The sequence below is a fragment of the Ursus arctos genome, unplaced genomic scaffold (genome assembly GCF_023065955.2).
Source record: "Ursus arctos isolate Adak ecotype North America unplaced genomic scaffold, UrsArc2.0 scaffold_17, whole genome shotgun sequence".
NCBI classification, from domain to species: domain Eukaryota; kingdom Metazoa; phylum Chordata; class Mammalia; order Carnivora; family Ursidae; genus Ursus; species Ursus arctos.
The window spans coordinates 17,158,355-17,183,059 of NW_026622841.1; the positions used below are offsets into that span (position 1 = coordinate 17,158,355).

A 24,705-nucleotide genomic window follows, 5' to 3' on the forward strand; every position below is an offset into this window, starting at 1 on the left:
AAGGGCACGGCAGTGCGATGCCGATGTAAATAATGCAGGCTGTATGGCCGTCTTCATGTGACCCATGGTCTTGTGTCAATATTTTCTTACTGTTAACTACGGCTGTGCTTGTCCCTCCTGCAGTCACTTTAAACAGGGGTGTGCACACACACAGTTGGCATACAGGGTGTGGGTGGGGTGGTTTGGAAGGGAGGCAAGGGAGCGCTCCCAGGAAGCCCTTAGTAACGTGTGAGGACCTAAGCTTGTATTTAGAATGTATCACAGGGGGACGCCTGGGTGGCTCAGTCGGTGAAGCGTCTGCCTTCGGCTCGGTCATGATCCCAGGGTCCTGGGATCGAGCCCCACGTCAGGCTCCCAGCTTTGCAAGGAGCCTGCTTCTCCCTCTCCCTCTGCCTGCTGCTCCCCCTGCTTGTGCTCTCTGTCAAATAAATAAATCTTAAAAAAAAAAAATAAAGCTTTAAAAAAATAAATAAAATGTATCACAGATTAAAGTCCCAGAATATCAGCGTTCGCAGAAACCGGGTATCCTAGGGCAGGGTTTCCCAAATTTGCCAGCAACCTGCAGTGAGACATGCAGTTGCATTAAGACCCATGATGCAAATAAATGTGTGTATGTGTTGGTTTCAAACGGTTTCAGCAAACCGTGCTAACTCTCGCGATGCCTGCTGTACTCTGGTATTTTATCAGCTGTTGCATTTTATTTTAATGTTGGTTTTGAATCCAATTTATTTTGCTGGGTAGAGACTCCCAACTTGAAATTCTACCTTAAAGTTTGTGTATGCTTTAAGAGAAGAGTTTGCAGCTGCATTTTTGTTGTTAATTCTCACTGAAGCATTTAATCCCTAACGGATGCTTTTGTTCTTATTTCCACGATAATTTGAACTTTTGGGTTGCTATTCAGACATCCTTGCTTGTGAGTGAGATAGTGTTCTGCTAAAAGGGCCCTGTAACAGGACGCAGCCAGAATTCAGCCAAACGCTGGGCACGGGTCGTAATTCACTCTGGTTTCTTTTAAACCAGGTGGTTCCAGTTTGCCAGCAGCATGCATTCAGAAAGAGACTCAGAAACGACCTTTGAGGAGGATTCTCAGCCTAATGATGAAGTGGTTCCCTATAGTGACGATGAAACTGAAGATGAGCTTGACGACCAGGGGCCTGCGGTTGAACCGGAACAGAACCGAATCAACAGAGAAGCCGAGGAAACCCGGGAGACCCTCCGAAAAGGTAACCTCACTGGGACTGGACCCTGGGTCTGGTCCATGTCAGCCCCCACGGGGCAGCGGTGACAGGTGCAAAGGCCAGCCGGTCCATGTTACCTGGTCCAGGGGGTCTCTTCCTTCTCTGCGGATGAAGCTGGGAGAACGGTCGCTGGGCTCGGACAAGCACATGTCATCCTCAGCATGCAGGGCTGCTCGACTTACCTGGCCGGCTCAGCCCGGAAAATGGCAAGCGTTGCTTAGCATCTAGTTTTAGAAGGGAGTTGCGTATGGAAGAATTTGCTTGTTCTGCACCCAGGAAGCTTGGCGTTACCATACCTTTTGCTCAGTCATTTGTGACTATGAGGTGGTGTGGGCTCTGCTTGCTAGGAGGGGCCTGTCATACATGCAGCGAATGGTGCCATCTGCCCAGAACTGGGGGAGCTCCGAGGCCGGGTCTGGACCAGAGGCCAGGGCCAGACAGTAATGGTGTTTAGGTTCCGTGTGCCACGTGGTCTCTGTCACTCCCACTCAGCTCTCCCAGGAGTTCTTAAAAATAGCCCTAGACAGTCCGTCATTTAGACTGACAGAGTGTAGCTTACTTTGATGATGAGGCTTTTCCCCCTGCGGCTTTTCTATTTCATTTTCCGATGCTTCTCCCACCCTGGTAAGCAAATGTGATCTTTTCCTGTAGCTGTCCTGCTCCACGAGGAAGCTGTTCTTTTCCTCCTTAGGCCCCAGATTTGCTCCAGATTTCAGGTGGAAAATATTTCTTCCACGGTCCCTAGAATTCCAGCTAAATAGCTTCGGTTTCTCATTTACAGAAATTTCCGCTAAGTTCTGGTTTCTGACTCTTGGGGTATTGTCTCCACAGCCTCGGTCAGAATACCATCTGATTCTATCTGGCTTCCCCAAAGTCTCCGTCACTAGCCCATCTGTCCTCCTAGGTTCCCCTGAAGTTGGCTTCCCTTGCGTCACTCCCCGCTCCCCTCATCTTTCCTGCTGGGTTCTGCTCCCTAGTCTGTGTGGGGTTTTTCAAACCATTTTCACCAGTAGGAAGAGCAACAGGCATGAAATGCCACTCGTGGGATGGTTTCTCCTGCTCTGGCCAGAGGCTGCCTCTCTCCCCCATGAGGGGGGCGCTTGTCCATGGGGGAGAGCACGTGTCCAAACAGGACTCCGCCCACAGTTGGCTCTGAAACCTGGCAGGCCATCGACCCATGTAGACTGTTTGCCGTCCTTGGTTTTCCATAGCAAACATTTAGAACGATCAGAACTTACTGTGGATTTCTGGCTGTAATTTCAGTCTGTTGAGTGTTAAGCGTAAGTGCTTTCTGCCTTGAAGCAGAAGGTACTAAAATCATGATAACTGAGCTAAATTAAAATGGAAACACTGCTAATCTGGACAGGAATGTGGCGTCTGTCCTAACAGGTCCAGGCTGGATGTTGTTCGAAGGGGGATCAAGCCGAAGTAGCCTGACAAGTTAGCAAAGGAGTTCTAGCTGACTGCCCCAGTCCTGAATGCTGTGTTTCTTCCTCATTCCTTCCCCCACTGCACCTCTCAGTTTCCTAGCACAATTTCGGAATTGCTATCATATGTGGCTATCCGATGAGTTGGCAGAGAACCGGCTCCGTGAGGTTCAAGGTGAACTTTGCTGTTGGTGCGGGTGCCGTGCTATCAGATGTGTGGTCCAGGACGCAACAAAGGCCCAGGGTTGGGTGCCTGCAGAAACGTCAGGGAGGCACGTAGTGGGTGGAAACTCTCACCTCTGGTTTTTTCCAACTCCACCTTCATGTCCTGGCACTCAGGGCCCTTTCCTGATCCTTCTGTTTGCAGGTCATCTTCCTTACAGAATTCTGTTGAAACAGAGGCCTCGAGGGAGCCCAGACTTGATTTTGGCTCTTCGTAGTCTTTTCCAATGGTGGCTTATATTTTTAGGGGAATCTGGTGGTTCTCATTTCTTTCTTTCCTTTTTTTTTTTTTTAAAGATTATTTATTTGAGAGAGAGAGCACGAGGCGGGGGGCAGAGGAGAGGGAGAAGCAGACTCCCCACTGAGCAGGGAGCCCAATGCGGGGCTTGATCCCAGGACCCTGAGATCGTGACCTGAGCTGAAGGCAGGCGCTTAACTGACTGAACCTCCCAGGACCCCCCGCCCCATCTTTTTTTTTTTTTTTTTTGAAGATTTTATTTTATTTATTTTTTTAAAAGATTTTATTTATTTATCCGACAGAGATAGAGACAGCCAGCGAGAGAGGGAACACAAGCAGGGGGAGTGGGAGAGGAAGAAGCAGGCTCATAGCGGAGGAGCCTGATGTGGGGCTCGATCCCATAACGCCGGGATCACGCCCTGAGCCGGAGGCAGACGCTTAACCGCTGTGCCACCCAGGTGCCCCTAAGATTTTATTTTTAAGTAATCTCTACACCCAGTGTGAGGCTCAAACACACGACCCCAAGATCAAGAGTCGCATGCTCTACCACTGAACCAGCCAGGCCCCCCCACCCCTGGTGGTTCTCATTTCTTAAAATTCCTGTCAAATGACCTTGCTTGTGACTTTCAGAAATATTATTCTAACACCTCTGCCTGCCCTTCCCAAACACACAGAGGACATTCAGTAAATGCTAGAACCTCTTTCCCTGCATTCGATTTCTGCCCTGCATGTCCCCAACAGATCGGCTTCCTCCCCTCCTCCCTCACTCCCTCCATCCCTCCCTCACTCCCTCTGCATCCCTCCTTTTCCCTTTTTATTTTATTTTTTATAATCTCACTTGGTCATTTTCCTAATTAATAAGATTGTGTCATTCTGACTTTTTTCATTTTAACCATCCTCTGTCTGTCTTGACATTTTATATGAAGGACAGTTTTCTTCAAAGAAATCAGAGCACGAGTCACTCTGTGAAGGACAGTGGGGCCGAGGAACGCCGGAGGCCATGCCCATCCCAGAGCAGTGCCTAAAAGGGCACGAACCACATTCAGTCCTTTAGCAATATCGTCTGAGTGCAGAAAGCTGGTTATTTATTTATTTATTTTTAAAGATTTTTACGCATTTATTTGAGAGAGAGAATAAGAACACAAGTGGGGTGAGGGGCAGAGGGAGAAGCAGTCTCCCTGTGGAGCTGGGAGCCCGACACGGGTCTTGATCCCGGAACCCAGGGACCATGACCTGAGCCAAAGGCAGACACCCAACTGACTGAGCCACCCAGGCGCCCCAGAAAGTTGGTTTCTAGCCCAGCTGAGTTCAGCAAGTGTTTCGAGAGACCCATTTGGAGTGCTGTTCAGTTGAAGGACCTTTAAGGTGTGCGTGAGACTCCGGAGCGAGGGTAAACATGCTGTCAGAATGTGCCGCAGAGGAGATAAACCCGCAGATTTTACTGGAATAGTTTTACCCTTAGTTTACTTGGAGCAAGGACGGGCAAAAACAAATGGGAATGTTTCCCATGCTATGGGGCGGACCCTCGCTTCCTGCTGAGGACGCGAGAACAGCATATTTCCCAGGGTTTGCCAGATGCTCCAGGGACACACACCAGAAACTCAGGGTTCTTCAACGTCTTCTTGGAGTTTAAGGTTGTCCGTTAGCTTAAACGGATCCAAGAAGTTGAGGCATTAAAGAAACCGGTTTAATTTTATTCAGCCACAGTCTAAAATTCCATGACTCTAGAATGCTGTGGGGTTTTTTAATTTGCCTTTTTTTTTTTTTTTTTTTTTTTAAACCATCCCACCATCCTGGTGTCCCCTAGGTCAACCCCTTGGGTAATTCTGGGCCAGTCAGGAACCAGTTTCCAGATGAAGTCCTTGGGAATGAGTAAGGGCTCGGGAGAGGTTCCTGGATGAATGCAAACTGGCTCTTTTTTCTGAGCCTGAGGATGAGGACAAAAGCTGTCTCCTGACCCCCTCGGCCACACTGCCTCACCCATTACCTCCCCCGTCTTCCCGCTCTGCTGGCTTACGCACGTCCTCACGGCTTCCCTGTCCTACAGCACGTTTTCCCCTGAATCCTGCCTTCTGCCTTGGGCTGGTGGCCTGTCTCCTGTTCTCATGGCCAGGCTTCTGGAAACCCATTCCTCTAGCACCACATCCTCCCATTCCCCTGGGTTCTTCCCCTCCACGGGCTGCCCACCAGCCCGTGCATAACGCTTTCTTTAAAGTCACCAAGAACCCCTGTGCCAGGCCCAGTGAGCTTTTTGCCATCATATTCCAACCTGTTGTCTCTGGAGCGCTTGACCTTCGTCACAGCCTCTCCTTGGGAGAGCTGACCTCCTCGGCAGGCAGCAACATCCTCTTTTCCCAGCACTCTTCTTGTTTCTCCTTCCTTCTGGAGAATGTTCACATCCGCCTTCATACTCCATTCTCTCTCTACAGGCCTGCCTTCGGCAAGCTGACTCCCGTTAACCTGCTTACCTACCGTATCTCTGTTACTCTGAGAGGCGAGGTGCGTGGTGGGGAAGAGGGGGGACACTGGGTGCAGACTCTGGGCTTCAGCCCTGGCTTTGCCACTTTCTAGCTGTGTGACCTTGAGGAAGGGACTTATCCTCTCTGTGCCTCAGTGTGCCCATCTGTGAAATGGGCATGATATCGGTACCTGCTTCGTTGGGTGCTTGTGCAGATTAAATCAGAAAATCAATGTAAAGGATTTAGGACTGTTTCAGGCACACAGTAAGTGCTCAGTGAATGGTAGCTGTTATCCCCACCACCCCCTCTGGCCAGTTCCTCCCTTCATGGCTTTCATATCAAACTGAAAATGTCTACCCTTCCCCATCATCTCCCCTCTTCTTTCCAGCATCAGACCTTCTTCTTGACCCCCTCTACTTCCTTTTGGGGTACTCAGAGTCTCCTGGAACCCCCCCCCCCCCCAGTCTGCAGCTGTGGACTCATTCTTTTAAACAGCTCCTTCTGTCCCCAAATCCAAGTGCGGTGCATGGTTGCAGAGGAGGATGGGATGAAGAATAGTTTGTTTTCCCGGCAATGAGTGTGCCCACATATTGAGGAAATTTGGGGTGATTTAAGGTCACTCCTGCCCCTGCCATCCAATAAGCCTTTCCCATGAACACCGCCTTCTCCAGCCTTTCTGTTTGCAGACCTGTGGTCCCTCATGCCACTCCCACCCCCCTGCTTTCCTAGACCCCAGTGGTTTCTCAGGCGAAGCCTTCCACCTGGTCTCAGGTAGTTCAGCACACCCGCAGGAGGCCAAGGCATCAGTCTCTCCAAACAGAGAAAGCAGAAAACTCTGTTGGTGGAGAAGTTCACCCATGCACACGTGAGACCGCAGGGACAAAGCAAAACCTCGCAGAAAGAGCCCCACTCATGCAGTGACTTGGTCTTGTAATGGGTTGACCTGTGTTTCCGCTCCGAGGGCTGGGACATAGGAGCCTGCCCTGCTTCCTTGTGTAAAAGGCATGCTTGAGCTGCCAAGTGAGAGATGGGGGGGAGCTCATTGGGAGAAGCGAGAGGGGAGGCTGGAGGGTCATGTCAGGGCACCAGGCTCTGCCTGGCGGGTTGTAGAGGCACGGCGGGCATTTGTGGTTGAACGCATCAGAGTTTCAACACAGGTGTGAATAGGGAATCAGGTGTGTTCTTCAGCGGCCTTCTCTGGGCAAGGAAGGCTTCCTGGAGGTGAGGACCCCTGAGCTGAGTCCTCAGTACGCGTGAGAGGGAAATCAGCCCCATTGGAGTCGGGAGCACGGTACTCTGAGGCAGCGTGAAGGGAGGCTCCAAGGAGCTGAGTGTTCAGGTAACTGCGGGTCATTTTTGGAGCCTAGATGATGAGGGTGGGGCAACAGCCATGCTGGAGTTTGGACCTTCCCCTGAAGGCCCCAGGGAGCCATGTAAGCTTTTTAGGCAGAAAATAACATGGCTAGATGTGCAGTGGCCTCCTGCCATCATGGCTGCTCCATAGCCACGCTTGCTCCTCCCAGTCCAGTCTTCATCGGGGGGAAATGACTTCCCTGCCCTTGGGATCTGACTCCAGCTCCTTCCCTTGGCTGCTCAGGCCCATGTGATCTGGCCCTGTTGTCCTGTCCCAGCCACCTGCCTTTTTCACTGTTCCATCACCTCGTCCTACCCTCAGTTCCTGATTCATGCATACCTCCCCAGCCAGTGACTTTCCATCCACTCTTCCCAGTGCAGCCCCTTCCCTGTGCCTGGCTCCTTCTCTTCCTTCAGCTCTCAATGGAGTTGTCACTTCCATAGAGAAGTCTTCTGTGAGCCCCAGCCCTAGCCTGGAGCAGACCCCCAGTTGTATGAACCCCTTGCACTTTCCTTCATATCCCTGAGGGCACTTAGGATTATGTCCTTGGATGACTGTGTGACTCTCTCCCACTAGACTGTTGGCTTCATGAGACTTGGGGCCATGTTTATCCCATGCAAAGCCCAGAAAAGGCACTCAATAAATATGTCAGGAACATGGATTTATTTTAGAAATCCATGTTGGCAATAGCAGGGAGAAGAGAGTAGACAATAATCCAAGTAAGAACTGGTAAGGACCCAAACCAAGATGGCGAGAAGGGTGACAGATCATGATCAGTGTTAGGGATTTGACATTCACAAATCCCATTAGATCCGAGGGTCAAGAGAAACGGAGGCCTGAGTTATACCTTCTGGCTTTAACGCCCCAGTGGATAGTCTAGTTGTCTGTTGCTGCATGAAAAACCACTCCAAACTTATTGGCACAAAGTCATCATCATGGTGTTCACAGATACTGTGAGTCTGGAGTTCAGACAGGACGTGGCAGGGGTGATTTGCTTCTGCTCTAGGATGTCTGGGCCCTCAGCTGTGTGAAGACCTGAACAACCAAAGTGATTTGAACCTCTGGGGCCTGGAATCATCTGGAAGCTTCTACACTCATGTCTGGCACCTGAGCTGGGTAACTCAAAGGCTCAAGTGGGTCTGTAGATGGAAGCATCTCTGCATGGTTTGGGCTTCTGCCAACACGGCACTGGACTGCAGTGGGAGTGTCCTATGGGGGGGGGTTGAAGAACCAGCATCCCAAAAGGTCAAGGTCAAAGCAGAAGCTGGTTGCAGAATTCAGGCGACATGCTTGTGCTGAGCATCTCTTTTTTACGGAGAGTCACTGAAGCTAGGTCTGATTCAAGGCAAGGGAGATTCGATGCCCTTTGTTGATGAGGAGGGAGAAGGTCACGTTGCAGGTTGGGAGATACTCTCGCAGTCACCTTTGGAGAGTGCTCTCTGCCTCCGTGGATAACGGAGCCATTGGTAGGGATGTGTAATGCAGGGGGAAGGAGAGAGGGTTGACCTTTTGTAGGTCGAGCAGAGAGGGCTGTTGTTTTGACCCTCACTAGTCCGGGACATCGGTGGGACGTCTCCTTGGGTTGCCGGCCCTGGCAGCTAAAAAGATATAATGAAGTGGTAAGAAAGAACATGGAATGAAGCAGCCTTGTGGCTGGGAAATGAGAGCATTTCAGAGTCTTAACCACGAGGTGATGGATGGCACTGAGTTTCAGCTCCCAGACCTCCATCCCCGGGAGGGGAGGTGACGGACTTCTGGGTTTTGCTGCATCACGTAAGTGGCAAGTTCTTAGGGAGAGGGTGACTGCAGGTACTTTAGGGGAGCAGTCTGTCCGGTGAGTACTCGCCCCTCACCCGTCCCATAAGCGCACGCGCACACTCCCACGTGGCACAGCCATCCCCCCGCCCCTGGGCTCCGGGGGGGGCGCACACCTGCCCGCCCTGCCTCCCTTTTTGTGCTCGATGTTAGCTGAGACACGGGACTGCTGCGTATCAGAACGAGTTTTGCTTCTACTGCTTTGAAATTGGAGCCAGTTCACACAGAGCGTCCAACGTTATTTAGCTTTGGTTTTGTTTTTTTGTTTAAAGCCAAATAATAGCATGAACAGCATCATGTGGGGAATGCTAAGTCACTCACAGAACAGCTTCCGGATGCCTCTGAAGTGTGTGCCCGTGAGCAGCTGGTTCGTTCACATCGAGCTGTTCTTGGACGCAGTCCCCAGAGACCTTTCTTCTTGCCTGGGGTGGGTGGCTCTCTGTACCTGAACATACAAAACTGCATTTCTTTCTTTCATTTCTTAGAGTAAGCTCAAGGCCCATCATGGGGCTTGAACTCATGACCCCGAGATCCAAGAGTCACACGCTCTACCGACTGAGCCAGCCAGGTGCCCCCAAGCTACATCTCTTTAAAACTCTTCTCCCACTCAGAATTTTGTTGTTCATAATTCTTTTCATGGGTGAGATGATCAGTGGTTGGCAGTGCTTAAGATGGAATGTTCAGTCAAGGAAGTTGCCCTCGCTCGGCATGGTTTCAGGTTGCGTGTGGCGGCAACGGGCGAGGTCAGGTGTGTACCTGTTGAAAGTGGTATCCTCCGCGAAGAATCTGGAATTCAGGATGTGGCTCTCTAGAGCGTCTTTGAATTCATTTTTATCTGGGAACCAAACACAGATCGGCTCACTGAGATACGTAACTCCTAGGAAATCCATGAAACGTGCTGGGGGGCTCTATTTTCCACTCAAGGGGATGCATTTTGACTTTTCGATGCATACCCCGTGTGGAAATTCTGCTCTGGCTACTTACTTTTTGTCTCGAAGAAGCTGTAGGCTGCCTTCTACACGTTGGCTCTGTGAATACCACAGTAACTGGCAGCTTAGAGAACGAAGGCTGTGGGGTGTCCCTGCCTGAGTGATTTGTAATGGGGGGGACTGTGCTATCTCGTTTTGTAGAACTTGCTTTCGAGTAATGTCGTTTATGGCTGAACCTCAAGCCGGAAGCTCTTGCTCGTGGAGGCCTACGCGGCAGTGGCTTTTCTGAGGGCCCGTTTGAAACCTGCGTCTCTAAAGTAGGTTTTTGATGATAGAAGTCGCCTTAGGGAGACACTTGCACAAACCGGGGGTTCTCAGTCCTGCTGGTGCAACAGAATCTTGTGCGGAGCTTTTAAACTCCCTGGGTGCCTGGGCTCAGTCCCTGGAGATACTGAGAAGGTAGGTCTAGAGTGAGGCAAGGGGAGGATCCATATTTTAAAATGATCCCAGGGTGCCTGGGTGACTCAGTCGGTTAAGCGTCTCCCTTTGGCTCAGGTCATGTTCTCGGTGGTCCTGGGATCGAGCCCCGTGTCGGGCTCCCCGCCCAGTGGGGCGTGGGTGTCTGCTTCTCCCTTTCCCCCTCCCCCCTGCTTGTGCTCTCTCTTTCTCGCTGAAGTAAATAAATAAAATCTGTTTAAAAAAATAAAATGAATCCCACCAGTTTCAGCCTCACATCAGGACAATCCTGTGACTCATCCCCTAACATACCTGCTCCCCAGAGCGAGGTCTCTCTGCTCGCCTCACCGGGGTGCTAATTAATACAGAACCTTGGCTCAGCCCAGACCGGCCAATCAGAATCTGTTAACAAGGTGATTCGTATGCACATTAAGTTTGGAAAGCACCGAGAGAATAAAGATTCTCTGACGGGGAGAGGCGTTTATTTCTAAAGGCAGTCCCAAACTCCAAGTCCTGCCTGCCCCAGACCCCGCGGTGTGTTGCTTGGGTGGTGAGGGGGGCTCTGGGGAGCACTCGTCACCCTCCATCACCCTCGGGTGGGGGGGGTGGAGGCAGGAGAAAGGCTGAGGAAGAACACTGCTCTTGAGCAGGGGATGACAGCCTCGCCTGCAAATGAGGATCACTGGGGACCTTCGCTGGGCTCAGCCCCGACTAAAGCCAGAATCCCTGGGGCTGGAGCCCTGGGCCTCAGGATGTGATAAAAAGCCCCTCTCGGGGATTCCAGGAGGGTTGAGAGCCGCTCCTCGCACAGTCAGGGCGCAGAGGAGTCCATCTGGGGTCTTGTTAAAATGCCATCCTGCTGCCGTGGGTCTGGGGTGCGGCCCGAGAGTCTGCATTTGTCACCAGGTGTTTGGTGACGCAACTTGGTCTCGCTTGGTGGAGCAAGTGCCAAGACCAGGGAGCAAAGCTGTGTGTGTGTGCACGTGTGGGTGTGGGTGTGCGCGCGTGTGCGTGTGTGCGCGTGCGCATGTGCGTGTGCATACCCAAGCAGTAGCATTTGGCCTTTTACTGTGCTTTCATTCCATCCATTTTTGAGCTTTTTTTTGTTTGTTTTTGGGGGGAGGGGGTAGAGGGAACAACAGGGCTGAACGCTACAAACACCACACAAACAAGCAGATGGACACGATCAGTCCGTGACTCCAAACTCTTGCCTGCCCGCAGTTAATGCCTTTCTCACCCTCTCATGAGCTCTCTGACGGCGCCCGCTTTGAGCCGCCTCATCCGCACACACGAAGAAACGCAAGGAACTCAAGGCTGTGCAAACCCTCACTCCTCCTTCTGCGCCCCTCCCCCGGGGAGGAGGAGCCTGGACAGCCCCCACCCCCACCCCCCGCAGCCCCTCTCTTCCTGGGTCCTCACCCTCTCTGTCCCGGCTCCTTCAGTCTCTCTGTCCTAAAACCACCACCTAATGAGCCCAACCCCCCTTTACTTTCTTAACCAGAGGACACTCCTCATTTCCATAAGGGCACCAACGGGATTCTGATCTCCTTCTGATCTCCACGACACCGGGCATCTTTTGTCCCTGCGCGCTGGGTTGTCACTGCCTGCTGCGAATGCTCCTGCACTCTCACTTTTGTGACACGGGTTCTCCTGACTTCTCCCCGAGCCTCAGAGTCTCGTCCCTGGATTCCTCCTCTCTGCTGCTGCTTCAGTCTTGTCTGCTCTTAGCTCTGTTTCCTCCACGCTCACTTCCGACGCGATCCTTTCACGTTCCTGGTTTCAGTCCACATCTGCAGGTCCAGTACCTTCCAATCTCGATCTCCGCCGTAAACCTCAGCCTGGAGTCCAGATCTGTTTTTGCAGCTCCCGGGTGGTTGTTTCCCCCGACACGTCCTATGGGTGTCTTCCGTTCGCCGACTAGACTCGCACCTCTGTGTCCTCTAGCTCGTCCGCGGCACCTCTGTCCACCTGGTTACCCCAGCTGGCATCCCGGGGTCACCGTTTTCTCATTTTGGCTTCATTTTGATTTCTCATTCTCCCTTGCCCGCATTCAGACCATTGTCCTGCGGTTCTTTTTTTTTTTTTATTTTTTTTTATTTTTTTATTTTTTTATAAATTTTTTTTTTTTAAGGATTTTATTTATTTATTTGACAGAGATAGAGACAGCCAGCGAGAGAGGGAACACAAGCAGGGGGAGTGGGAGAGGAAGAAGCAGGCTCATAGCAGAGGAGCCTGACGTGGGGCTCGATCCCACAACGCCGGGATCACGCCCTGAGCCGAAGGCAGACGCTTAACCGCTGTGCCACCCAGGCGCCCCTGTCCTGCGGTTCTTGAATCTGGCTTCTCCATTTCCAGTCCCTTGGCTCTGGCCGAGACTCACATCCACTCTCCCTTCAGTGACCGCAGTGGTCTTCTGCCTCCAGATTTGTTCCCTTCAGATACATCCTGCTCACTGCTGTGAGTGTGACCAGGGTGAGCCACGATGTGACCGTGCCGCTCCCGTCTGATGGCTGGACGTTGGAACCCGGGACCCCATAGGCTTCCATCTTTTCCTGTATTGTTCACTCTTGGTTTATTCCCACCCACCGTCCCACTGCCTTTAGAAAAATATTTTTTAAAATAGTAACTACAATGGTATAATGACCATAAGAAAATTAAGCAACTTACATATTGGCTTTATATGTAAATGTATAGAGGGAAGGAATTGAATTGTAAGCATATTGTTTTAAAAGGTAATACATGCATATAGATCTAATTATAGGAGGGAACAGTGAAGATGAGGTCTCCTTCCTTGTCTCCTCTGTCCTTCAGCCATGCGGTTTCCTTTCGCAGAAAGAAACTGATGTCAGTTTCTCAGCTGTTCTTCCAGAGATATACACACACTTGTACATGCAAAGAATACTTACCCATGCCCCTGTTTATCTACAGATACATAAACACACCTGTGCCAGTACATGTATATGCGTGCGTCTCTGTTCATTAATTCCGTGTGTCCCATCGCTGAAAGCACGGTATAGTAGAGACCCCTGCTTTTGTCCCTTAGTGTAATTAAGATTTTATTTATTGAGAGCAACAGAGAGCATGAGCGGGGGGGAGGGGCAGAGGGAGAGAGACAGGTAGACTCCCCACTGAGCGGGGAACCCAATACAGGGCTCCATCCCAGGGCCCTAACCGAGATGACTTGAGCTGAAATCAGACGCTTAACCAACAGAGCCACCCAGGCGCCCCAGCTGCCTTATTCTTTCATGCAGACTGCATAGACTTTTGTCATGTGGATGTTAACTAGCTGCTCATGGTGGCATTTGGGTTGTTTCTAATCTTCCTGATAAACAGGGCTGCATTGAATAGTGCTGAGACGTGTCATCTCTCCTGTGCATGAATATATACATGGGGGGGAAATTCCTAGAAGTGGGATTGCTCCATCAGCCAGTGCATGTGAGTGTGTGTTAAAATCTGATAGATGTAGCCCAGTTGCTGTTCACAGAGACCACTTAAGGGGGCCTGGCCCTCCGCTGTCTTTTCAACCCAGTGTGTCGTCAGATTCTTTCCTCTTCGCCAATATTTTGCCACTGTAGGCTAAAAATTGGTACCACCCCAAAGAACCGCACTTCTTTTTTTTTTTTTATGAACTCGAGTATCTTTTCACATATTTAAGAATCATTTGAATTTCCCTTCGTATGAAATGTCTATTCATGTCCTTTACCCATTTCTCTCTTCTGTGGGTTGTTGGTTTTCCTTTTTGACATTAAACTTTAGATCTTTTTATTCTGCTGCTTTGTTGTAGTTCGTACCAATCCGTAGCTGTTTGGTTGTTGGCATGTCTATAAGCAAGAATTCAGAAGCAGCAGTAAGGACGAGGGGCCAGGGGAACTTACTTTCTGTATGGCAGCCGTCAAAGGTCTAGGTGATGGTGGGAGTACTCTGAACAGCGTTTGGCAATGTTTAGATGTACTGGACGCTCAGTTACCGAATTTGGGGACGACTTTGAGCCATAGCTGGCTGATGTTGCATGCATATCTGGACACATGCATTGATGGTTTTACATTGTTAGCTGCTATCTTCATACCTTTTAACCAAAGGGACATATGTGCATTTTTTGCTGGAAAATTTATTAATTCTTCTCTTAGTATTTTCAGTCTAGAAAATGGGAGCAAGCTATCTTCTTTTTCTGTAAGGTAGCCTTGTGGTCCAAATGTCTAGTAAAGTTTTCTGTTCCAAGTGAGTAATTCGTAAATGTTTGATCAAAAGGACAAATATTTCCAAGTGCTATTTTGCTGCCCTTCCTAAAGACATACGCTTTGGCGCGGCATTTCTCAAACCATATTAGTAGGTGTTCTGTGATTTTTTAAAAAATGTGCCCATGGTCACATTAATTTTGAAAAGATTGAATTGAATACAATTAAATAAATTTCTTCTCTGAGCCTTTGACATACCAGTGGGTCCACTGAATTCCAAAAGAGGGATGCAGTACGATATGCTGTCTTTGCAAATGTATTTAACCACAGAACACTGTTTTCACTTTTCTTATGGTCTCCACTTGAAATATTCCTCAAGCAATTAGCACGACACTCAGAGGAGAACCAGGAGAAGACATCAATTTGTCTGCCCTCGACTTATCGGAATTATACCAAACAAGGGACCTTGTTGGAAGTAGGGTTACTGATTATTTGACTGCAATCAGATTTCTAAACTTAACTAGAAAATTCTGTGGTTAAGGTCAGCATGTTGCAGATAAAGACATACTGGTTACTTTCTCCAGTCTCCCTAAGGTGTTATCACAGCGTAAAATTAAGAGACCAAAGGCATTTCTGGTAGACCCTTCACTGCCCGTTTGAGGTGACTGATGTCACCCTTTCTGTCAGAAGTATCCACATCAAAATGGGGTGGGGATGAGGCATAGTGTGGGACAGACAGAGGAGCCACTGGCTGGGGGACTTAGTTATGAGGGAAATTTCAAGCAAACTGAGGGTTACTGGAGGGGAGGTGAATGGGGGGATGGTCTAACAGGGTGATGGGCTTTAAGGAGGGCACGTGATGGAATGAGTACTGGGTGTTATATACAACTGATAAATCACTGCATTCTACCCCTGAAACTAATAATACGTTATATGTTAACTAAATTGAATTTATTTATTTTTAAGATTTTGTTCATTTATATGAGAGAGAATGTATGAGCGCACGAGCAGGGGGAGGGGCAGAGTGAGAAGCAGACTCCCTGCTTGATCCCAGGACCCCAGGATCATGACCTGAGCCGAAGGCAGACACTTAACCGACTGAGCCACCCAGGCGTCCCAACTAAGTTGAATTTAAATTAAAAATGAAAACAAACAAAAAAGAGCCACGAGGGGGTAGGGGCAATGAATCTAGCTCATTAACTGGGCAGCTTATTCTTTCCTCTTGAGTTTTTCTGAGATTGATTTTTATCCCTTCCCCTTGACCTTTTCTTGCTTCTTGAAGAATCCAGTCTCTTTTCCTTCTCAGCCTTCCTGGGGTTTAGGAACAGCAGCCCGATGAAGTTCTGGGACACTGGTAGCAGGAGGTGTGTTGCAAGCCATCTGCAAGCTAACGTAAACCATTAAAAGCACGTACATTTTCAAGTTATCGTAACATGGAATGGATTCAAGATTACCCTATAAAATACTTTTTTTTTTTTACCTGCTTTTATTTAGATCTCCTATTGAGTGGGGAAGAAGTGTTCTGATTGCATACATTATACTCCGATTGTGGAACAGCACACATTGTAACAGTGCTTATGAGTTGTTTTGCAGTTCCATTTTAATTTTCTCATTTGATAAAATTGCACTTCTGCTAGAGAGAGGCTGGGTGCAGTTCCATTTGTAATGGCACAATCAGTATGATTACCCAATGCATGGCAGCCAAAATGATGCAAGAGGAATTTTTAGTAATGGTATTGTGGTTTTTAAAAAAGTAACGAGGTTAATTATTTGCATTCTTCGGTAGTCCACACTTGTCCCTTTTGCAATGTTATCTGTACTTTCTATTAAGGGAAAAGTCTAGAAAATGAATCATTTCAAAAAATGAAACAGTATTTTCAAAAGTATGTCTTTATTTGGATAATTGTATAAGATCAGTACTTTTAGGGGCCTGGGTGGCTCAGTCGGTTAAGCATCTGCCTTCAGCTCAGGTCATGATCCCGGGGTCCTGGGATCAAGCCCCGTGTCTGGCTCCATGCTCAGTGGCGAGCCTGCTTCTCCCTCAGCGCCCCCCCCCACCGCTTGTGCTTGCTCCTGCTCTCTGTCAAGTAAATAAATAAAATCTTAAAAAAAAAAAAAATCCGATAATTTTAGAATTCTTTACCTATAAATGTTCTTTAATATATTCCCATCTCCAAAAATAGTTGAGTCCCTTTAGTTGTTAATTTCCCTCCCTTGGCACTTAGCCAGGGAGGGAGGGGTGCATCCAAACTGGGTTGACCCACTCATGTATGTCCCACAGAGCAAGTTCATCCAGTGCGCACGTCCAGACCCAAGTCAGTGGAGGACCTGAAGCCAAAGAGGTGCTTCCTCAACTTCCCTTCCTCATCGATGACATCCTTGTCTTGAGATTTCATAGCAGCGGCATGCTGATCCCTTCCTGTTAGGAAACCAAGCGCGGCCTGATACTTGACTTCCACCTTTCTGGGTGGAAAGGTTAACCCTATGCTCGTAAGCAACCCTCCCACCTCGACTCGTGGGCAGACTTCTCAGGGTGGTTTGGAGCACGGGTCACAAAAGCAGGGCCAGTCCATACAGGAGATGCATGGAGAAACCAGACTCCTCGTCATGATGCCTTATACGTAGTAAGCACTGAGCAATGTTAGCTATGGAGCTTCACGTCCTGGGACAGAAGAAGTCAGGAGATGGGTAAAGCAAACCAGGTGGGTGGAAATATTGTTCCTCTGTAGATGTAGCCTGACTGCCAGGTGCGCCATCTCTGTGTTGGAAAAGTCCCTTTAGCCGAAATTTCCATTAGGTGCTGGGCTCCGTCAATGGGGGATCCACTGAGTTAGAAAGGACTTGAGCCGGAGAGGAATTAGATCTCACCTTGCGAGCTTTACCTTGACTATTCATTGGGAAGGTCTGCAAGCATATCCTCCACGAGTACTTTCAGCATGGCGGGGGCGGGTGGGGGGTGGTGTGCCCCCAGAGAGCTGCCCGGTGTGCTGATTGCAGGCCCGGAGACTACCCGCCAGTCTGTTGCCAGAGCAGCTAACCCTGCAGTGGTGAGACCCTCGTTTCAGTTTTGCAGAGTGAGGGCTACGTGTGTGGGTAGGTCGGAAGCCAGGGAGTCTCCAAGCCCAGCGCCGAAGCTCGGAAGGAAGGAAGGGAGGACCAAACACTCAGTAAGAGGAATTCCTATCACCACAGGATGGGGGACAATTGCTTATAAGATGGGGGGTGACAGGTCAACTCAAAAATCTACCTCCAGCGAGTCCTCAGCCAGCTGTGGACTCACTAGAGATGACAAAAAGAATGATACTATTGGGGGCGCCTGGGTGGCACAGCGGTTAAGTGTCTGCCTTTGGCTCAGGGCGTGATCCCAGGGTTAAGGGATCGAACCCCACATCAGGCTCCTCCGCTATGAGCCTGCTTCTTCCTCTCCCACTCCCCCTGCTTGTGTTCCCTGTCTCGCTGGCTGTCTCTATCTCTGTCGAATAAATAAATAAAATCTTTAATAAAAAAAAAAGATACTATTAACCACTGGCAAGGAAGAGCAGTTACCCACACTGATAGAGAGGAAGGTCACAGTGTTGAGGGAGGAAAAGCAGTTCACGGAAGAATCCAAGTGATACAGCTCGAAACTGGCCCGAACAACTTATTTGGGGGGGTACTTGATGAACCGATACAGAAAAATACGGGGATGATAAGCACAGATGTTAGGAATGGGGTTGTGGTTAGGGTGGGAATGAGGAAGACGTGATCTCACAGGAGTTAGGACTAGTTCTTCTAAACCCATAGACAGCATCTTCCAGTAAGCGCGGAGAAAGCTATCTCCAAGGAGAATCAGGGTAGAAAGCGTTAGTGCTGGGTGGTTGGGGTCAGGGGGTATGGCGGCTAGGGAGAAGGGTTTCACGAGACACCTGTTGCTGAGAAATGTCCCTCCCTGCCCCCCCTCCCCCGCCCAGCAGTAGAGATGCCGTGGACGTCCTCAGGTTCCTTGGAACTCGGACGAGCCGATTGAATGGACTGAGGCTGCTCAGTACGGTGGATGTGACGTTAAGCACGTGAGGTGAAGCAGTGATCATCTGTGATCAGGCCTCGAGAGTGTTGCGTTAGTCGGTGGTGGCCTTTTTCTTTGATTTATCCATTCACTAAATGTGTAATGGGTTCTAAACTTTACAAACCAAGTACATGAGTTTGAAAATAATAATTTGGCTTAATTTCGCTGTGACCTTCCGGGGCTCTGGGATTTTGGTTGGGTCCTGTTTAACGAGGATTACTCTTCTAGAACTCCAATGTTCTGTGGACAGTGGGTCAGATTGCAACACGTCCACTAGCTCGCTAGGCTGCCGTAACAAAGGGTCACAAACCGGGCGGCCTCAACAGGAGAAACTTGATAACCCCACAGAGCTGGAGCCTGGAAGTCTGCAATCAAGGTGTGGGCAGGGTTGGGTTTCTACAAAGGCCAAGGACAGGAAGGGTCTGTTCCAGGCCTCACCCCTTGGCTTGTAGGAGGCCGGGTTTTCCCTCTGACTTCACCTCATCGTCCCCACTGTGCATATCTGTGTGCAAATTTACTTTGTTTTAGGCCATCAGCCCTATTGGGTTGGGGAGTGGGCGACTCTAATGACCTCACTTTCACTTGATTACATCTGCACTAGCCCGATTTCCGAAAAAGGCTACATTCCGAGGCACAGAGTGGGAGTTCGGACCTCTAATATCTGAACCTGGGAAGGCAATTCAGCCCATAACCGTATGCTGATTTTCTGCTTGATGGACTTTTTTCTTTCTTTTTAAAAGATTGTACGTGGCAAGTGAAAGCAAATGATCGAAGCTTCCATGAACAACCTCACTTTATGAACACAAGGTTCTTTTGTATTAAGGAGAGCAAGTATGCGGTAAGTTGATTTGGACTTTCTAAATCCTCTTTACGAAGAGCCAGTTTTTTCCAGTAGCTGTTGTGCTTACCTGCCTTCCCCATCATCTCCCTGGCCCGGGCCGTTGATAATCATTGCCCGTTCTACAGAATATCACGTTTATTCATTACATCCAGTTTCATAAAGGTGAGTAAGAGTGGCTTGACACAGACCAAAATAAACTTAGGTAGATTGAAATTTTCCTTGTGTGTGCACAGAGCTCTCTTAACGTTCTATGTAAGAATTTATAATAATGTCAGAGAAGCCCTTGTGTTTGAAAGTAGTAAGAATTTGAAAGGAATCTTGATAACTTCTCTTCCCCTTCTCTGCCTGTGATGGAGACTTTGAAGATATTTTCACCTCAAAAATCCTTATTACCTTTAAAATATGATAACACCTGTCAAGTGTGTGCTTACGTGTTGTGATGTAACTTTCAGTTGGCTGGGACAGCTGTAACAGGGACACAAATGGGCTGGTTTAAGGCAACAGAAATCCTTTCTCTTACAGTTTAGGCAGCCAGAAGTCCAAAGTCAAGGTGTCGACAAGGCTGGTTCCTTCTGGAGCGCCTGTTCCAGAACGGGGTCTGTTCCAAGCTTCTCCCCCAGCTTCTAGAGGTGGCTGACAATCCTTGGCATTCCTTGGCTTGTAGACACATCCCTCCAATCTCTGGCTCCGTCTTCACATGGCCTTGTCCCTGTGTGTCTCTATGTCTGTGTCCAGTTGTCCTTGTCTTCTAAGGACAGCAGTCATTGGATCAGAGCCCACCTTAAGCCAGTGCGACATTGCTGTAACTTGATCCCATCTGCAAAGACCCCATTCCCAAATAAGATGACAGTCATGGGTCCTGGGATTAGGATTTGAGCATATGTTTTGGGGCACACAGTTCAACACACAACAGTGTCTTTTAGCCTACACACTAGCCTTCATCCTTCCTTCAGTAAAAGAGTGTTCCTTCTCCAGCTTTGTGGCCCGTGCTGACGTCTCCCTTTGCCCCGTTTTCTAAGAGGCTCTGAGGAATCAGGGAACCTGCCAGCAGCGACCACTTGGTCACTGCCAGATTTGTCACGGAGATCCTTTGAGGGGAAATGTCTCCTCGTTACTGTCTCTGGCCTGAGCCTCCAAGGAGTCAAGGAGGCCTGGTTAGAATTAAAGGCATAAAGGAAATCTCAGTGTCTATCTGGTTTATGTCCCTATGTCACTGTAGGCCGTCAGGCTTTAGGGATTTTTGCAGGTGTGTCTACGCTGGGATAAATACGTGACCTTATGTAGAGTGACTTTCTTTCTTTTTTCCCCCCCCAACAGAATAATGCAATTAAAACATACAAGTATAATGCGTTTTCCTTTCTACCGATGAATTTGTTTGAACAGTTTAAGAGAGCAGCCAATTTCTATTTCCTGATCCTTCTTATCTTACAGGTAAGGCCCTTTGATATCTTAAATCTGTTTTGAATTGTGATGACTCAGTGACATTGAGGTTTTGGACACGTATAATCTTGAAAGTTGTTATATTAACATCAGGGTTCTGCACGGAAGGGAATAGTGCCTCATACAGAACCAGGGCGACAGTGTTCAGTGAACAGGGAACGGAAGCAAATGGAGATACTTTAATTCTGTATTTTTTAAAAATTCTATTTCATCCTGATGTCAGTGTTAAAACTGGTTTCCCTGAAGTAAATACAATTAAAACCCTCACTTTGTAAAATTATTTGTACCTTAAAATTCTATTTTTGTGTGTGCTTGTTCTTTGTTTTTTCTTTAGATGCTTGATTTCCTCAAGAATATTACTTATTTGTATTAATATTTGGGTCATAATTCTCAAATTATTTTTGTGAAGCGGTTTCATGTGGACAGAAGGCCTGTTCTTTTCCTGAGTCTTTCTCTCCGTTGTGGCACTGGATTCATTTATCTGCAGAGTGTCCATTTTACCTGTCTAGAAACTGTTGTTATCATCAAAGGAACCCTACACCCTCCAGTGTGGGGTATCAACCAGAGTATCGACCTTTAGCCCCTGGTGTGAGGCTACAAAGGACAGCACAGCCACTTGCTTTTATCAGATTCTTTACATCCTGTATTGGGTTTGGAAAACAGTCCCATCCGCCAGGATTCACGCAGGGGGCTTCATGAAAATGGGAGCTTGTGTGTGTCCAGGTGGGGGTGGAGGGTGCAGGGAGTGGCGAGGAAGCACGAGGGAGAAACGGCTACCCAGCAGACGTAGTGGAATATGAATTCTACTGGCCTGACAGTACAGAATGGTCCTGTTATGGGGGGGGGGGCTTTGAAACAGGCCCATGGAGAGGCAAACACTAAAATTCGATGCTATGTCATCAGCGAGCTCTTCTTCCCTGCCTGCCTTCCCGCTAGCAAGGAAAAGAGGAGTTACACACATGGATAATAATGTGGCAAATGATCTTCCTCTCTTCCAACCAACCCCCAATCATCGTCTCTTAAGATAGAGCAATGTAAATTAGAGTAATAGTTGTAGCCTGAGACGGCCGTTTGCTTTCATTGTTACTTTACTGAATGCTTGTACTGTGTGAGGCGAGGGCTATCATAACCTCAGTTTGCAGAGCAACGGAGAGCTGGGGGGGGGGGGGGGGTTCAGGGAACTTGCTCAAAATCCTAAAGCCCTAAGTGAGAAAGCGGGACCGGATTTGGATCCGGGAACTTCACTGCAAAGCCTGTCACTTTAACCTCTACATTATATGGCCTGATGATCCGATTACAAGAGATCTTTACTAAACTTGCCTCCCAATCTTTTATTCTCACTTGAAGGGGACAAGGCCTCCTGGGAGGCCAGCCTCTTTCTAGCGATGGCCCCCAAGGATGCCCAGTGCAGTCATGAGATTTCCGAGGCAGCCACCACCTACTGCCGTGCTGGCCTCTGCCCTGAGACCCTCGGCGACCACTGGCTGAGCAGCCAGAGTGGAGAGCCCGTGTATGCATGTCCTCCCGGGTCTGTTCCAGGAGGCCAGAAGCTAGAGAGGGCGGCAGGAAGAAGGGTGGCTGGAGGCTTGGATGCCTTTCCTTTCCTGCGGGCTCTGCAGGGTACAGACTTGGGTGATGGCAGAGGTTGGAATTCACAGCAACCTGCAGAAGCTGTGCCTTCCTGGGCACACATGTCTACCTTGTATTTCTTTCAGGCAATCCCTGAGATCTCGACCCTGGCCTGGTATACCACCCTGGTTCCCTTGCTCGTGGTGCTGGGCATCACGGCCATCAAAGACCTGGTGGACGACGTGGTAAGGATTGCTCGGGCAACTTTCTGCTCGCTGCAGTGCGTCAGTACCTTCTGTTCTGAGATGATTAAGATAACCTTTCTCCTTCTCTCTTCCAAAGGCTCGTCATAAAATGGATAATGAAATCAATAACAGGACGTGTGAAGTCATTAAGGATGGCAGGTACAGTGTCTTCCTCAATTTGTTCCTTAGTGGATAACTGTGTCTAGAAACATACTTGGAGACAACCCTTCCGAACTTACAAGGTTGTCAGCACAGTGGCCTTTTCATTGTGAGGGTCTCTGCTATTTTAGTAAGACTCGGTCCCCTGCTCATGACCCGGAGGCTAGAGCCAAGTTGGGTTATGGGTGGTTGCCCTTTGGGCCCTACGGTATCAGCACTGTTAGGTTTATTTTTTTAAAGTTTTTATTTATTATTTATTTGAGAGAGAGAGAATGAGCAGGGGGAGGGTCAGGGAAGGGGCAGAGGGAGAAGCAGACTCCCCGCTGAGCAGGGAGCCCCACGCGGGGCTCAATCCCAGGACCTTGGGATCATGACCTGACCTGAAGGCAGACGCTTCACCGACTGAGCCACCAGGCGCCCCAGCACTGTTGTGCTTATATGGCTCCTTCAGCCTGGAGCTCCCATCTTTGCTGTTCCCAAACTTGTGTGTTCAGGATTCCGCCCAAACATCTTGACATCTTCCCTGATTCTCCAGCTCAAGTGATTTTTCCCTTCACTGTGCTTTGAGAGCATTTTGCTTTCCTCTTATTGGCCTGACTTGTGTTAGAATTATTGGTGTAGGTGTCTCATCTTCTGTCCTGAACTGTAAGTTTCTGAAGGAGACTGTCCTGATGGTATTTGGTTGGTTTTTTTCTTTTCTTTTTTCTTTTTCTTTTTTGTGTCCATCAGAGCCTCCAGCACACCGAAAGTGCTCCATAAATGTTAAATAAACATTGTCAACTGTGGCCAGCGTGCCAACTCACGGACCAGTAATGAGTTGTTTTTTGAGCAGGCGCCTGGAGGTAGAATCACAAAGGCAGGTGCTAAAAATAGTGGCTAAGAAAATGCCAGATCACTGACGTACACCTGAAACTGTCGGATGTTATATATCCGTTATACTTCACTGAAAAAGAAAGAAAAAAATAGTGTGAAGGCCCATTTCAAAGACTTTTTATGTGTCGACCCTGAGAAAAATAAGGCGATTTATAGGCACAGTTCCACCGTGTCTAATTTGCATATAAACTATGTCAGTCTGTTTGGATGGCTTTTTCTCCTTGCCAAATAAATGGAGTCTGTTCTGAAGGTTACCTTTCAAATCACTTAAGAGTCACTGTCGTGGAGAGTGGTAAGATTCACAGCCAGCCTGCACTACCCTGGCAACAGCCCAGAGCCTGGGTAACCCCACTGGTAAAGAGTAGCTCCGAGTGGCCTTGGATTTGGGGGTCAGGGTGCACATCTGTGGCCCCAGCTCCCCCTGGAGTAGGGTCAAGTCCGTGTGGGCACTCGGGCCTTGTGGGGAGGGCAATGGGACCTCCCAAGGGGAAACCAGATGGCACAGTGGAAGGGTCCAACAGAATTGCCTCTAATACCCCCAAAGAGCTGTGGCAAGAAGGTTCTTAACTTGTTCGTTTATAATTTGATACTCATATGCAAATCGTAATTTACAGTTTCACAGATACTGATGTGTAAACTAACTACCATTTCATTTTTTGAAAGATGAGCCAAGTTTTTTGTTTAATCCTAAAATGAAGAATTGTGTATTAAATTCTAATAAAATTGGTGAAACTCGTGTATAGGCATAGTTAAAATGTATTTTAAATTGAAAAAAACAAAAAAAAAATGTATTTTCAACTCCAGGTCTCTTTTATCCATGAATTAATGGGAGGACACACATGGTAATTGGATTTCTGCCTCCAAAAAAATTATTAGTCGTGATAGATTCACTGTATCTATTAGGGATATCTTTTCTATATCTGAAAATCTTTAAAACTAGACTACTGTGTTTTAAAACTTTTTAAGATGTTCATTTGTTAGACATTTAAATGGGTGTTTCCTATGAAATTTGAGACAGAAAATAGTCCTCTTCTTATTTTGCATGTTATCAATGTCCTTATTAGACTTAGGAAAGTGCGACACGCTCCTTAGAAAGGTAACTTAACACAATAGGGAGGAGACACGCTCTAAAGTTCCAGCAGGATTCCAGGTGGCTGGTGTGGGAGCCAGAATGCACTCTGGCCACGGGACCACCTGGGACCTGCGTCGTGAGCAGGTGG

General features: G+C 48.5%; 1 protein-coding gene across 3 annotated transcripts in view; it reads left to right on the forward strand.

Annotated features, from left to right (window-relative positions):
• Window positions 1-24,705, forward strand: part of ATP8B1 (ATPase phospholipid transporting 8B1) — a 126,168-nt gene that overhangs the window by 64,528 nt on the left and 36,935 nt on the right. For all 3 annotated transcript variants that reach the window (XM_057313374.1, XM_026496384.4, XM_057313373.1), the window contains exons 2-6: window positions 1,021-1,223; window positions 19,099-19,196; window positions 20,517-20,630; window positions 22,355-22,453; window positions 22,551-22,612. In XM_057313374.1, coding sequence (XP_057169357.1) covers window positions 1,043-1,223; window positions 19,099-19,196; window positions 20,517-20,630; window positions 22,355-22,453; window positions 22,551-22,612 — 554 coding nt within the window. In that variant the 5' untranslated portion in view covers window positions 1,021-1,042. The remainder of the gene's footprint in view (window positions 1-1,020; window positions 1,224-19,098; window positions 19,197-20,516; window positions 20,631-22,354; window positions 22,454-22,550; window positions 22,613-24,705) is intronic.